The sequence below is a fragment of the Perna viridis genome, chromosome 5 (assembly GCF_037379345.1).
Source record: "Perna viridis isolate PV_CMFRI_1.1 ecotype Kerala chromosome 5, ASM3737934v1, whole genome shotgun sequence".
Classification (NCBI taxonomy): Eukaryota; Metazoa; Mollusca; class Bivalvia; order Mytilida; family Mytilidae; genus Perna; species Perna viridis.
This window is the reverse complement of record NC_142449.1, coordinates 11,450,913-11,467,726: the sequence shown is the minus strand read 5'-3', so window position 1 is coordinate 11,467,726 and position 16,814 is coordinate 11,450,913. Positions and strand designations below refer to the sequence as shown.

General features: G+C 32.2%; 1 protein-coding gene across 4 annotated transcripts in view; it reads left to right on the top strand.

The window, feature by feature from the left end:
- The window catches only part of LOC148616024 (mRNA (2'-O-methyladenosine-N(6)-)-methyltransferase-like), a 46,348-nt gene that overhangs the window by 24,688 nt on the left and 4,846 nt on the right, over positions 1 to 16,814 (top strand). For 2 of the 4 annotated variants that reach the window (XM_088582650.1, XM_088582651.1), the window contains exons 2-13: positions 4,964 to 5,311; positions 7,022 to 7,209; positions 7,766 to 7,920; positions 8,155 to 8,386; positions 9,010 to 9,109; positions 9,644 to 9,806; positions 10,858 to 11,030; positions 11,981 to 12,067; positions 12,929 to 13,113; positions 14,650 to 14,743; positions 15,653 to 15,753; positions 16,131 to 16,205. In XM_088582650.1, coding sequence (XP_088438776.1) covers positions 4,985 to 5,311; positions 7,022 to 7,209; positions 7,766 to 7,920; positions 8,155 to 8,386; positions 9,010 to 9,109; positions 9,644 to 9,806; positions 10,858 to 11,030; positions 11,981 to 12,067; positions 12,929 to 13,113; positions 14,650 to 14,743; positions 15,653 to 15,753; positions 16,131 to 16,205 — 1,880 coding nt within the window. In that variant the 5' untranslated portion in view covers positions 4,964 to 4,984. Of the gene's footprint in view, positions 1 to 3,249; positions 3,404 to 4,646; positions 4,708 to 4,963; positions 5,312 to 7,021; positions 7,210 to 7,765; positions 7,921 to 8,154; positions 8,387 to 9,009; positions 9,110 to 9,643; positions 9,807 to 10,857; positions 11,031 to 11,980; positions 12,068 to 12,928; positions 13,114 to 14,649; positions 14,744 to 15,652; positions 15,754 to 16,130; positions 16,206 to 16,814 lie in introns of those variants that run through there. The other 2 variants (XM_088582649.1, XM_088582652.1) reach the window with 2 other exon arrangements.

The following is a 16,814-nucleotide window of genomic DNA, read 5'->3' as shown; positions in this document are numbered from 1 at the left end:
AAAACCTTCAATGATATAACGGTTGAAAACTTAGAACTAAGGATACCAACCAAAGCTGCACTCTTCGAAATTGAAAATTCTTGATTTGGAAAGAAAAAACACTGGTCATATTCATTTGTGTAACCCAGGTAAGGAAATTTCAATATATTTGACTATATATCCAGTTATCACATAACTATTAAAACATTTTTTTGTAAGTTGCTATCTATGAAATTTTTTTTTAATATCAGAATTGGGTACTTTCATACGCTTTGAACTTACTAAGTGGTTTTGAATATTATTCAATGTTTGGAAAACCCTAAAGACATACAGCAATATACCATAATTACACCTACCAATAGGTCTAATTATTTATGATTTTCACCATCAAAATCTAATTTGATGAAAAATGAAATAAATTGGATTTCTGTATATATGCATGTGGTTGGATAGAAAATAAGACAAGGGTCTTTGTCAATTAGGCAAGATCAGCTGGGCTAAAGCATATCTTATTCATGCCCTTAGGTTTTTTTTTCAAATATCAAGTACCATGACTCAGAAACAAAAAATATATAAATAATTTGACAAAAAGGAGGCACCCATGACATCAACATTTTCAGTTCAGTCCTAAATCTCCTTGACTGCATGACATAAATTACTTTACAACATATTATGTACACTTAACAGTTCACATAATTATTTTCCCCAAACGTAGTGGGGAACATATTCTCTCGGTTCAATTTCCTTTCAATTTAGATTTGTTAAGCCTGTTAGCATCTGAAATTATCTACACTACCGCAGGAAACTAGTCCCACTGGAATACCCGATTAAGGTTCAAATGCAGATATTAAGGTCCACTTGATAGTCATTTCTAATATGTCATATTTAATTCTATGCTATTTACGACAATAAACAATTCCAATAAACAACTTTTACAGCGAACTTAATATTAATTTGGTTTGTATTAACAAAGATCCAATTAAAAAGGTTGACTTCTAACCTTACAAGTACCTGTTTATTTCTATGCACCCACTCCTTGCTTTACCCAAATAAACTCCAATCGTTCATTATATTAAATTCAATTCGATATGTCGATATATTTAAGTTGCTTACAATTAAGTGCACTATTCTTAGACTCATAATAAACTATTTGATGTTAGCTAGAAATGAAAATATTTCGAGATTACGAATAGTCATCGTTCATAGAAATGAAAAAGGGCAATGCTGGGTGCCAGTTGGAATGGCTATCTTCATATATTTCGTGCAGGGCCTGGCTGATCCATATATTTACAAAAAAGGGCATTGGTTCCGATCAAGAAACTTATAAAAAGAAGGAGCTAGGCTCCAGGCTAATATTTGCCGTTCATTTTTGCTAAACTTTTAACAAAAGGGTGATATACCCCCCGAAACCATCCTGATCTATAACCCACTGCATCGTGTATTTTTATAGCGGTTACCGCCTCGTGACATCGGAAGCCCAGTAAAGCAAAATGAAACTTTGATTATAGACGATGGCATAGGAATTTTGATCATGGATTTCTCAGGGTTGGTGTCGGTCTGTGGTCCGGTGATATTGCTTTTTCAGTCACTAATATTGTTAGCGACTTCTTCCACTCTTAAATTCAGTACTTTATATTCGCATATGATTTGCATCATTATTTATTTTTACTCCACATAATGCTGCAGATCTGTGCCATGTTTACCACCATAGCGTCATAGTTCTTCATACGAGATAAAAAAATGTACCTTTTAAATACCATACACGTGTGTTCTACTTGTGTTTCTAGCTTAATTGTGTTAGAACGGGAAGTTTACATGAAATTATCGTTTAGCATTGAACATTACCCAGTATCCTTTTCAATCACGTGTGCTCGTTGTAAGACTTTAAGGTCATATACATTAGCAGGGCACCGATATCTAAGATTATTCATTGCCAGTTGTTCGATCTGGTTACTTATCTGGTTCCCTGGTCAATATCAATCGCTACAACATAACTCTTTAAAAATATATCATATGCATGTCTGTGCGTGTTTTCTCGATTGCATGAGGACAGGAAGCTTACTTTAGATAGCTAATGATCGGTTACCATTGAATTTATGTAATATTATCCAATTATTGTGGCTTAAGTTTGAATGATTCGACAGACAGTTTCGACCTTGAGATCTTTAAATTGAATTCTGACTTGAAAATTTAGGAACTGGAAAAGGCCAACGAGTAGTTTGTAATTCAGTTATGCAGTATATATGTTTTGTATTCATTCATATATTTAGGTGTTCCATGTAAACCAACATCGGACCTGCATGCTTCGAATCGCGAATTTTGTTTTGTGTTTATTAAATGTCCTTCGTAATCAGAATTGAGAATTTAAAAATTATTCATAGAGTTCAATAATAATCATTTACAACAATAAGCTCGTGTTTAGATATATACGTTTGAATTCTATTCCCATACTTTCCTTTTATCGCTGCTTTTATCCCACAATTTTGCAATTAAGTTGACGATTACTTGAGGCGTAAAAATTCAGGCGATCGATATAAAATGATTCAGTACATGAGTACTTTGACTATTATTACTTTCATTAGATATTTATCTCTAACTAGTACTAATTGTGTGAACATCCACAGATATCCTCTTATTCCCTTTGTCACGGACCGGATCTTCGAAAATCAGTGTAGATTTCTTCGGCTCCTTGAAAAATTATTTTAATAATATATTCACTTATATTACATTATTCGTATTTGACATTTGCAGGAGTAATTTAAAATATCATGTACGCATATGCATTTTTTCCGAATAAAGACCTGTTTCGAACACGGTAACTTTTAAAATCATATTCGATCATGATGCAGGCGCGGAATTCATACATATATAGCTTGGGTAAAACTGATTTTTTAATCATAACGTCTAGATACTTGGAACAGATTTGAAGCTGCGAAGTATAATGGGGCTATTTTTTTTATAACCCCCTCTTTTCCTTACCACACGTGACACGTGTAGTTTATTTGTGTACATATCCGGGCACTTGTCGAAATTCTGAATAAATTATGCAAACAACTAAAATATGAAATTAATTTTGATGGAACGAAATACTTTCAAATGAAGTAATATAGAATTAAAATTTTTCAAGTTTAATGCTTTTATTCATAATTCCAAATCTTTATTGAGTAATAATACTTAATTTAGTTTATTTCTACAATTAAAATGAAAAATAAATGAGAGAATAGCATAAAATTAAGATTCGTTTCAGCACTGAATTGCATTTCTTTACTTACCGCATTCAGTTCTCACAAATGGCGATAGCGTCAGGATCATTGTCGAATTTTTTTGATGCAAATTTTGCATGATTGCGAAACTTGACAGAAAATGTGCTTCGAAATCTGGTGCAATTAAACACACGACACCCAATTTTTCATAATCACTTAAGGTACAAGATTAATATTTGCGCTTTACTGTAATTTTAGTTCGATGTTGTGCAATTAACTACCCAGTTTGGAGCATTTAGCAAACAGAAAATTTAAAATAAAGATGTGTAAATGTTTTAGAACTGAAATCGATTATTATTTTTATCATTTTTAACAGGAACAATCTGTTAAAGACTGGAATAATAGCTTCTAGTCAAGGAATATGCTTGATATTTCCCCTTATGTTTATGGACATATTTAATAGTTCTTGTTGTAGGCATATATGCCTAACTATAATGTCTTCTGCAAGATCTGTAGTGTGTAATGAAGAAAGTTAGGACTCTTCAAAATTGTCAGTACCATTACCGACTTCTCCTTTCCTAGTCAAGATAATCTTGAGGTTTAATCCGATGTTAAAAATGGAAACGACCAGGCAAAATAAAAGAAGTAGATAATTTAATAAATGCAGCTGTACAGACTCCAGTATTTACAGATGATTCACCTGTTCAGTACACTACCAGTTCATGTAAAATTCAGACACTGCCTATTGTAGAGGTGATTCATGGTATAACAAACCCACTGAACAAACAATGTTTTTTTTATTATCTACAAATGCTTTATATTTTTACGTAATTATAGTCCTTTCTGTATTTAACATCTCTATATTTGAGAAAACCATACATTCATCTCAAGCTAAAAGCAATTGTGATAACTACTGCCAATAGCCAATTTCATCCACAATCTTTCATGATTTTTATCACAAAATGACAAGACAGTTTATGATATGGATCCTTGTTCTGCTGATGAACTCAACAAGATTTTGTAAGTCACATCTGAAAAATTTCTTATCACCATTTGCTTGAAGACTTTTAATTAGACCCATTTCATATTTATTTAATTAAATGCCATGTAGCTACTATACCATTGTAAGAGTAATCAAGGGAACCAAGGTTATAGCAGTAATCATAAGTACATTTATATATGATATACATGTGTTTGTTATAGAGTTGTATGCTTTATATGTATGGATTTTTTATAGTCTTTAACCAAGGAGTCCTACAGCCATTATTTGTTCTTATTTAAAGATTCAATTCAGCCCTAAATAGGACTGATGTTGTGACCCTGGCTGTGAACTCCCAAGAAGACTATCTGCTAATAACCCCTTTAGGCTAGCCAAACCATAAATTTTAGACACATTTTTTTCTGATGCAAGTTAACACTTTTTTACTGATTTTTCTGAAGCATAGGGCTTGTGACTAAAGGCAACAACTGAGAGAAAAGATTCGAAAGCACTTAGATATTTGAGGGAAGTTAAATATGCACTCAAGTAAGCACTTTAAGTCTAACCATTCATGTAGATCAATATGTATGGTAAAACTTAAACAAAGATAATACATATATGTAAGATGAAATGCATCACAGTTTCAACTGAAAAAATTATTCATGCTATTTTAATAAATAAAAAGGCATGTTGGAAGAAAGAAGGGGGTACACACGCTACTGCATCCCTCAAATATTGACTAGATAAGACACTTCTTAACTTCACTTCTTAATTTGAAAGAGTAACCAAATTATATTTTCAGTTCAGATGCATATGGTAATCGATGGATGTAGTTGAGAAAACAGGCAGGGAAAATGGTGGAACAGGTGATGCAACCGAAGAAAGTGACTCTAAGCAAGAAGTAAAGCTGACTGAACACCAAGAGAAACAATCTCTTCATGTAAATGTAACCAATCATCAACCAGTCATGCGTCAAGACTCACTCCCACTATCTCCTGGTCCAATCTCCCCTGACCCTGTACATGATTTACCTGTAGAATTACTACAAGCTGGCTGGAGAAGATTTTGGAGTAAAAGAGAACAAAGACCTTACTTTTTTAACAAACTAACAAATGAATCTTTGTGGGAAATGCCACAGCTAGGCTCTGGGGTAAGATTACTTTAAGATAAGTTGTAAAAATTGCAGTATGTTTGTTCAAGGTAAAGTTATACAGTAAAAAAATATTCAGATTGACTTATGTACATAGTGTAGTCAGCAGGGATGGGCATGATTACTTTCAAAAGTAATCTTTTATCAATCAATTACATGGTTTGTTTTCTTGTAATTGATGAATAATCCATTACACTAGTTTATCATTTGTAGTCCATTACAATCGATTACTCAAAGATGTAAACGATGGTTACTTTCAATTACATTTCTCAGAAGGCAACGAAAATTATATAATGCTCAGTATGTTTATATAGAGAAAAACATTTTTACCATTTCAAATGCCAGATCAAAGTGTAATAAAAGTCAAATATTGACAACACTTGGCCGCGGAGGGTTGTCAAAGCTAAGGGGTGGTGTTGGGAATGGACTCTCAATATCATTTTAAATGTCCCTTTCGGCGTGCATCTCAAACAGCCTCTGACAACTTAAGTCCAACTCCAACCTTCACGATGGGTTTACCAACTGGTGGACCTGGTCCGGCCGTTTCGACGGACTGGAGAAGGGGCGAAAGCGAGTCACTGGCTTAAAACCCGATAGCCTCGGGTAGATGGGGCTCATAAACCTTGGATGGTAGCCCCTCTAAGGGAAGGAAAACTCTGATGATTGATCTAAAACCTCCGCTGCCTTGCGGGTACACCCTTCGACAGGGAAAGGCTTCAGGAGACAACCTCGAGGAACTTAGTTACACTTTCCCGTGGCAAGTTGAAAACTTCTTTTGTTAGGAAAGCAGTCATTGACTGTGGGAAAGTTGATTTTATATGGATTTTTCCCGAGGAAACCTCAATTCTGAAAAATCCTAAAACACTGATTAAGTCGAGAATTATTTCCCTACAGGGATAACTAGGATCAAGAATGTTTATAAGTCTTTTAAAGTATGGATTCTGTACAAGGGAAAAAAGGTGATAATGTTCTAGCTATCATGTGCACTAATGCAACATCAGTATCTTTTAGCTGTTCATTTTTTCCAGTATTTATTTAATTTTTTGGCATACACTAGGCAAAGTATTGCTGATTGTTATTTTTAGTTTCTTTTTCATATTTAAATTGTTTATTTTGATGTTTCCTGTTATAAAGTAAGATATTTTCTTTATTTCATCTTTCAAAAAACTAAAATTAAAATTAAGCAGTCACTTCTTTTTGTAATATACAAACTATTGAAAGTCAGAAAGAAGTTTCTATCCTTTCAGACCAGTTGAAAAGTATTAAAACATGTGCCCACACTTTAATCCCATACTTTGGGAAATGTGGGTAAGGATTTTTGTACAGTATTTAAAAAGAAGTTTTCATTAAAATCCTTGATGAAAACCATATTTATGTTTATATTGTATTTTAGTTCATGAGGTAATCTTTGGATGACAAATTTTATACAATAGATTGAAGAGTGATTCTGTGCATCTTCTAAATCTCCACCTCTATCATGTACAATCTCGAGATGTTGTTCCAAGGTATAATTGGAAATTTCATTGCCGAGAATTTGAAAATTTTGAGCATATCACTCTGGGAATGGAACCAAAATTCAGCCCAAAATAAGGGTTGGAAAATCACTGCTCTGTATTTCAGACTGTATATATAACTGTTATTTTGTTTGTCACTTTCATTACATCTTGATCATTGATATCATTGAATCATTGAAACCATCTTTTTTTTCAGTCCCCAAATCTGATGACTGATCCTCTTGGTATTGGTGGTGATCATGGTGGTCCTTTACCAAATAGCCAAGATAAACGCTTAAGTCGACCAAGTGTTGATATTCCACCACAACTTCAAAATGTAGGGGAGAAAAGGAGACTCAGTGGAGACATGGAGAGTCCACCAAAGAAAGTCTTCCATGGATATAAGTATGGAAAATTTCTACATACATGTATGAAATAGTTAATGATGATCAGATTGTACATTTTAAATGTGGTACTAAAATATACATATTGAAAAGTGAAAACATCTTGTTTTTGGTCAGATTCATTTTATTCCTCAGTTCCATAGTTGGAGGTACATGTGTATAGAGTTTTAGTATGTGTATGTCCATCCATTCTTCCATTGAATCTCATATTTGGTTTTTGTTGTAGCACTTTAAAACAGGGTGTTTGCTTCTTTTCCAGATACTACCCCAACTTCTGGTAGCCACAAAAAATCATTTTTCCCAAAACATGTACATATATTGAAATGCACAAAATTTCCCTTACTTTTTTGCAAACTGAAGTAAATGTTAACTACATGTCAAGTTTAGGGCTTGTGGTTTAAGGCACAGACTAGTCCAATTGTCATGAAATTTTAGAAACTATGATATGGTTTCAGTGTCACATGAAATACTGGGTAAAGCATCTGTCTTATAAAAACGCTTTGAATATACATTTTGTTGGAAATTTTCTATTGATGAAATGATGTTTTTTTTTACAGCCCATTTTGGAATTTTGATGTTCATACGAATGTTTTATTGTTTGAAAGACCTCCATGTATTGTTGCCCCACCCCATCCTGAGATTGAGTGCCTCCGAGCTCAGCTAACAGCCAAACTAAGGCAACACTACCAAGAACTGTGCCATTCAAGAGAGGGTTTGTAGAATTGTTAAATTTCTCAACAACAAAAATCATATTAAATGCAAAAGAAAATTTACCCTTAACTTCAGTATTTTTCTTGGAAAAAAAACACATCAAATTTTGTGTATTGAGCATCTTTCCTGTGAGTAATCTTAAGTGTTGATTGTATTGTTGTAGTTTAGTTACCAAGGAAACAAGTATAAACAATCCTTAACACAGAACTTAATGTGACCATTATATATTGTTTAGGCATTGATGCTCCTCAGGAGTCTTTTAACAGATGGTTATTGGAAAGGAAGGTTATTGATAAAGGAACAGATCCTATGCTTCCATCTAACTGTATGCCTGAAGTATCACAATCCATGTACAGAGAAATTATGAATGACATCCCGGTCAAATTAATCAAACCCAAATACTCTGTTGATGTGAAAAGACAGTTGTTTAAATATGCAGAGGCAGCTCAGAAAATGATAGAAACAAGGTATTACATTAGAAAATTTTTATTATTGTAGGACATGTGGTTGTTTATACCAAAACATTGCAAATAAAAAGGAAGTTTAAGTATGAAATACTACTTAATCCAAGCTTTAGATGCATTGTACACTTTAAAGTACTGTTAAAATTTATTAAATTTTTTTTTACCAATGGAATGATTTCTACACAGGGAATTAAGCATTCATTTAACAGTTTTGAATGAATTCCTAGTGTATTAACATAATAACAGGGATGTCATTTTCCTCAGAATTTCCGTTACCTCTTTAAGAAATCTGGATTTTACCATAATATTATTAATATTACTATGTAGTTAACCAGATTTTTTAAGGTAAAATTTGGTTATTAGTTCAGGGATGTTTGGTGGCCGACTGGTCAAGCAACTGCCAAAGATTGTCCATGCAACAACTCCAGTTTTTTTTTTTTCAAATGAAAATTCCAAGTTAATACATGGCCATTTAATTGATTTTTTTTAGGATGAAATACATGTAGGTACATTATTTTTTTCATTTTCTATAATAGAGGTAATTGTTATACTTAAACTATAGAGGTAAACTATTAATCTTTAGTTAAGATTTCATTGAATACAGAGCTTACATATTTAATCTTCAGATGTGCTACACCAGAGAGCAGGAAAATAGTTAAATGGAATGTACAAGAAACTTTTACCTGGTTAAGAAAACCTGGAATGGCAGCTTACGATGACTATCTGGTAAGATCTGTTATGTCTTTACCATAAAAACTTGATTGCTTCTTTTTATTTTACGTGTTTTATTTTTTTAATTTTTTTTATTACTATGTTTACAGATATAAAGTTAATACAATCGGACTAAGATCTTTTAATAATGCATTGACTTATGTGGTAAATAGTTCATTTATAGTAACTAAGTATATTTAATTTTGCGTAATGATTATGGTTGACTTTGCACTAAAAAACTACTGTCCTTAAAATGAAAATCTTCAGTCTAGAATAATCACAGCATCAAATATTTACTCATAAATGCCAGGTTTTACATAGCCTTAAAAAATTTTGAAGGGTAATAAGCTTGACTTTTAAGAAATGGCCAAAAACAAAAAACCCTTATCCTCGTCCATCGTTTCTCAACACAGTATTCATGTAAGGAAATAAATGATTGAAGGAGGGTCAAATTGTTTTATATGCATATAAATGTGGTAGCAAGCATACAGATATAGTAAATATATTGCATGAAAAACCCATATAACCAATGGACATTTTTTTTTTCAGGAAAGATTGGCTCATTTGAAAAGACAGTGTCAACCTCACCTTACAGAGACTGCTAAGGGTTCTGTAGAAGGAATTTGTACTAAAGTGTACAATATGTGTGTAGAGGCTGTCAAAAAACTGCACGAAAAGCATTGGCAAATATTGAATGAAAACCATATTAATGGTAAAATATTTCTTGTTATTGATAAATAAGTTTTTTTTCATTGATAGTCAACTGTAATGATCAAGGCTTCCATGTACAGATAATTATACTACATATTAAAAGTAAAATAATGATTTATTATACCCACACTGAGTGACTGGGTGGTATATTGAAATCACTTCATCCAGCTGTCATTCTGTCTGACCCAAATTTGATCACAATTAACCCAACTCTAAATGAATTGATTGATTTCGAATTTGGTCTGTGGCTGTATAAAGAATTGGTATAAGTTTTGAGTGATTTTGGCTGCTCTCCTAAATAAACTCCTATTTCATGGGACTTTGCAATTTCTTCTTAAAATGTAGTGATAAAGATAATATTTTTCACAAATATCTTGCCTCCCAATGGATGGATTATTTCAAATTTTGTGTGTGGCTCTATATAGATGAAGCATACTGTGTAATTGATTTGGGGTGCTTCCTATGTGGGTAAGGTATATATGTTGATTTTATGATTATTTGATTAATTATAAAAACATGTAGTAAAATTGTATCATGAACACGTTGAATTTATAAATGACTTATAGACCATACATGTATTTGAACCATACTGTTATGATGATATTGTTGTCTTGACCTTATATGTGTATCTACATGCCCTGTACAGTCCTTTCCTTCAAAATTCTCAATGACTAGCTTGAATAATAGAGGACTGTATAGGAGTCAACAAGCCCGAAACAAGAAATGTACACATCATTTCACTAGCCCATAGATCGGGCTTCAGGCTAGTGGCTAAAGGCGAGCACTGCCTGTAGAGTCAAACTATAATGGTATGGTTAGGGTCAACAAACTTGGCCTTTCAAATATCTGGACTGTATGTATGGTTTGTTAAAATCTTTAATTTGACTCAAAGTTAGTTTCAATGAAATTATCTTTCTTAAGAATAAGGGCACATAATGAAAAAAACAAACTTGCGAAACACCAAATATCAATAAAAATCGTAAAAGATATACTTCTAAGTTCTACCTGTTATGTCTACTTCAAATTGTTTCTTACTGGTATACATCTTTCAGAGGTGCCAAAGGCTCCTGTTCCACCCAAGAGGAAAGTGTACTGTTACCCTGTGCAGATGATGGTTCCAACTCCTAGACTTCCTATTGTTGAGATGAGTAGTGAAAATGAAGTCCATACTCTGAAGTACAAGGGGGAAGTCTTCAAAATAAACAGCCCTCACTTCTACAAATTGGTATGTATTTAAAAAAGATATACAGATATCATCATTGAAGTTATTATGTATACTTTTTCTTGATATGCACACATTTTTGTCAAATAATCTCATGAAATTTCTTCTGTAAATATCTTTGCACAACATGTTTTTAATTTACAAATAAAAAAAAATGGATATAGTTTTGCAGCACATCAGGTATAATACATGTTTTAGCCAAACATAAAGGGGATCTGGAAAAAGCTTTTTAAAATTTCCATTTAATTGTGTGTGAGAATGTTATTTATCAAAATAAACATCAGTTAAAAGAATGAGTTCTTGCTGTGAATTATTTGTCCCTGTTCACTGTCAGAGCAGGAAGCCATCCTCGTTTCTTGCTGAGATGTGTTTTTTTTTTCTTTTGTTTTTTTTTTTTAGAAATTAGCATTAAATTTTGATATTGAAGAGTTGTGCACTTAAATACAAAATGATAAACGATTGATTCCTTTCTAGGGCAGTTGTTGATTAAGTATGATTGTTTACTATACACAATAAAAGAGATAACACAGATATGAAATTCAAGTGTCAGAACAATTATTTTAATTTGATCAGTGGTATTCCAGAAGAAATTATCTTGGAGGCTTTGAAGGCAATTTAATATTTACTTCTGTAGGTGGTTGTGTGTCAAGTGTATTTTATAACAGAATGATGGGAAAACTTGTTGTAGATAACAGTACCTTCAAAGACCCCTATGTAATTCTTGCTGGAACAGCCTTTATATACTATTCATTGCGATGATTCTTTGACACAAGGTTTTTGTCTTTTTTATTTAAGGTATCCAATCGTTTTGTAAAAATTTGAATGCACAACTCATATGCCAATCTGTACCTGTAGATCATCATATTCCATCGGGGCTGTCAGATAATCCAACATCCCTATTTTACTATTTTTCTATTACGCCAGTCTTGCAAAGGATTTCTGTTTTCCTTCAGGAGCAGTTATATAAACTTCATGCAAAAGATGACCCTAGATTTGATCACTATCTAGCAAGAGTTTGGTGTTTGCTGCGAAGATATCATGTAAGTTTTGTCTACTTTTTGGGGCATGTAGTGAAATGCTGTTTGTAATATACGATATACTTGTAGATCTGGTCAAGAATTGAGGAATACAAAAGTAGTTGTACAGAACTATAAACTTGCAGAAAAATTATTAAAATTTTAGTCTTGATTTAAAAATTGCTGTTGTTCTGTATAATCTGTACAGTTAGACAAGATACTTCAACATTTATCTGTTATACATTTTAATGCTTATTTGGGTAGTTTGGATTGAATGTAGTTCATACCTAATATTTTTTTTTTTAATTTTCCTGATTTTTCTCATAATTTTTGAATGAAGATCAATTGAGCCTAAATGTTTAGAGGTCATATATGATATAGAATTTACCTTCTTCCAAGAACAATTAATGATTAGTCTATAGAATTTCTTTAATAACTTGTAAAATGAATACTCAAATATTCCTGAAACTTTTTATTTAAACAAATAAGGGTCACCAAACTGGTTCCATATTATTTTTAAAAAAAACCTAAAATTCCCATAACCTTGGTACCGAACATTTCCCTGTCAGTTGTCTGCCCCTTGAAAGAGTTTTTTTTCTCTTTCTTTTTTTTTTTTAGAAAATATGTAATTTAATCATTTGTATTTGTACATGTATGAAAATAATTCAAAGATAAAGTTTATACTTCATATCGAGCACTATAGGCTAATTGAATGTACATGTATATATTTCTATATGAATTTACTAGATGACTGAAAAAGGTGCTCTGTAATAAGATAACAGATTGTTTTTTTAATTAACCTGAAATACACAATTATTAAAGTATCCTATCCAATGATTGCTATGTACATATATCATATGTTTTTGCCATATATATTTTTTTCAGACATTATTTGGAATTCATCCTTCAGAAGGATTTGGATTGCAGGGTGCTCTGTCTACGAATATTTTAGAATGTTTGCATCGAGTGTTCGGGGTGACATTTGAATGCTTTGCCTCTCCACTTAACTGTTATTTCAAACAATATTGTTCAGCATTTTGTGACACAGATTCCTACTTTGGATCAAGGGGGTAATTATTTTAATAGTTTCATTAAATTTTAGTACCATAAAATAAAGTTTGAGTTAAATTTCCAAAAATCCAAAATCTAGTAGGCCATTTTGAATATTTTGCCATCCTGTTTTTTTACCGATAAGTGACAGGTGTAACTTAATTTTTCATCAATGCCCTACTTTTCCGTATGAATTTCAAAATTATAGTAAGATAAATTTTATCAAGATAAGCTCATCCACAACTTAGAAATGTAGATACATGTATATTTTGATGACAGCCTGTCTGTTTGACCATATATAAACTTTAGAGTGGACCTCAAATAAAACAGTATTATTCATGAAAGCCTTTATTTGGTGTTCTCCATAAGATTTACAGATAGCATCCTGGTAACCCATGAATTCCAATATAGCATCTTAAATCGAAACAAAATATAGCATCACATTTGTATTGGACTCTATGGGAAGTTCTTTTCAGATATGATCCTGGTAAAAGAATATAGCATCAGGGCAATGTGATGTTATATGGCCCTTTTAATATCATTATTTAGTACAGTCGAACCTTGTTAAGGTGAAGTCGAAGGGACCATGCCAAAATGTTCAAGTTATCCGAGGTTCGAGTAATCAGAGGTCGAGGATAAGCCGGAAATACTAGTAGTTTGTTCGATGATTGTTTCTGCGTTTACATCATTTGATGTACACATACATGTACTTCATCTTACACGGCACTTCAAAATGTCTTGCGTTTCATATCGGAAAGTGATTTTTTTTTGTATGTTGTATGTCATGTTTGAAATTCAGTAAGGCACCAGGTGTTTTAGTGAAATTCCCTTTTTCATGTTTCCTACATCAAAAACGTCATTAGTTCATAACATGATGCTTTGTATGACTCTCAACAAGGAGCATCATCAAACCATGTGCTCAACATTACTACGATAAAATTTCAAATTTAGCAAAACAAATGTAGTCGTTGAAATACACTTACTATCATCTTTTTGATGTTTAGTTAAATACCATTACAATTTTTCTGTATTTTTAAATTTTTTTTTCAAAATATACAACATCACCGTTAGTGTGAATTCCAACATGTAATTTATAAAATTCATTTCTTTTCACTACAGGCAAAATTTTAAATTAATTAAATACACAAGGCAAGCCATAAAGAGTGTCAACAAATTAGTTTCAAAAGCCATGCTAATCATCGTTAAACATGCTTCGATCATGGTTTGTAATCAGCAATCAGTTTTCTTACTAATAAGTTTACTTTGAGACATCAGGGTTAATTAACCTCGAGGTCCTGTTTAGGGGACTGATTGATTACTTTGATTTGTCCATGGTTTCAATTCATCCAAGTTCAAGTCATTCAAGGTAAAATTGTATTGGAGTAAGGGGAGTTTTGGTGGGATTCGAGATATCCGAGATTTCGACTAATCCAAGTTTGACATATCGAGGATCGACTTTTGTGTTGTTTATATTAATTTCCTTATTGTCATTAATTATTTCTAAACTCAATTATGAATTAACTAATTATTCTTATTTCATCATTTCTGTATTGTAGATCAATATTAGAATTCCAACCTGTTAGTGGATCATTTGAAGCTAATCCTCCTTTCTGTGAAGAATTAATGGAAGCAATGGTTGATCATTTTGAGGTATAACATAACTGTTATCCATTGTATATGATATAAACACACAATACTAGAATTTTCAAGGAGATTTACTTGAGTGTTTGTGAAAATTTCATTTAGTAGTATGCTCCATCAGAGTGAGATATACTGTTTCTTATATATGTGGGGTTACCGGTATTCATGATATGTTGTTTTTTTCTGTATTATGTCTTTTGACTTTTGATATGGTTAGGTTGGTATGAGGATGATTTGTTCCAGAAAAAAGGCCCAGAAGGACCTTATTTAAAAGAAATGCGCTCAAACTTGAAAATAAATGCAATAAAGTGTTGAGAGTAGGTAGTTTTCTGTGAGCAAACCAAGAAACTTTTATTATAAGGTGAAAAACAGCTTATTGTGACTTGATAGTGCATTCAGTAGGTGGAATTCTAAAAAGAAACCTATTTTAGCCTGGTAAAGCAATTTCATAATCTCTTTTGAATATTATAGAGTTGTATTCCAGTTGTCTTACTGTGTTTGTTTTTAAAATAAAAGATAACATTGCATTGAATAATATGAGACAGGTTTATCCCATAATCAGTTGAAATTTTAAGCTAGAGAGGCTTTATCATAAGTTCAGTGATATCCTAGGTGCTAATAGATTTGAAACAACCTGTCTATGGGCAATTTGTTTTCATGAAGAAGATACAAACTATCATAACTGGTTCTCATTCAAAATTATTTGGCCATTCAGCCATGCTAAAACCAGAAATCCAAAGGAGTTCCACAAGATGTTGGACTGAAATCCGGCTCTCGGTGCATCTTAAATTCATATTGATTACTGTTATGAGGACTTTGTCCTCTATAAATGTAGTGATCAATTGGCTGTTTTAGAAATTGATATTTTACTTACATAGCCTACATTTTATTCTTATTTTGCTTTCTATTTTTTTTCAGTATTTATTGTCAGAATCCAATGAGCCTTTATCATTTATTGTATTTATACCAGAATGGAGAGATCCTCCCATTGAAGCCTTAATTAGGCTCGAATCTAGCAGGTAGATAAAAAAATATCAAAATGAAAGACAACTTGATTATGATAATGCTTTGTTGTTGTATTTAATCAGTGCCTTTACTGAGGGATATTGGTTCACTTAAACAAGATATTTTATTAGCATTTAAATGGCCATTCATTTGGGATTGTGTAGTGATCCAATAAAAAAATTACTGACTATTGATAAATGCATTAACAAATACACAATGAAATGTTTATTTTTATTGAAAAAGGAAGCTGTTATTTTAAGGATGGATATTGAGAATTTTGAAATTTCCATATGGTACATAAAGAGCTAGTTTTTCTGAACATTTGTTAAAACCTGGTTATATCTTTATTTCTAAAAAAAAAATGCTTACTCATAATTTTTTCTTTTTTCAGATTCAAAAGAAAACAGGTAACCTTGCCGGCCTATGATCATGAATACAGACAAGGCTTCCAACACCTTTGTTCTAAGTAAGTTTTTAGTACTCACAATAAACTGAAGTGAACTCTTCAACTGAGATCTCCTGTAAATCATCTAATTAAAGTTTCATAAGTTCATGTACACAATACTGGTACTGTTTGACATAAGCTGAAAAATTAATGGAATGAACACATTCCATAAGCTTCATTGAACCTAATTTTATGATATTTTGCATGCTGACTTCCTTGGATCATTGATAAAATCAAATAAGAAGAAAAAGCAGGGAACCATGTTTATCTCTCCTTGTTGTAAGGTGACTTTTGTAATGCAACTAAAGGACAGAAAAAAAATTTAAATTACTTTAAAGGTCATCATTTATCATTGAAAGGATTGCAGAATCACTTTCTGGTGTTATGTGTTCACTCATGAACAATGTAACTGACCATTATTGACCAACTTACTACAATATGTATAGAAATGCCCATCCTTTATGAAGCGAAAATTTCGACAACTGGTCATTACGAACCAGAAATTCCTACAGCCATGCATTGCGAATTTCAAAAACAGGGCATCAATATGGGACCATTATGAACTAAATCAAAATGGTGTACATTTCTTAAAATAAGTGACAACTTTAATTAAGAGTGACTAATAATTCA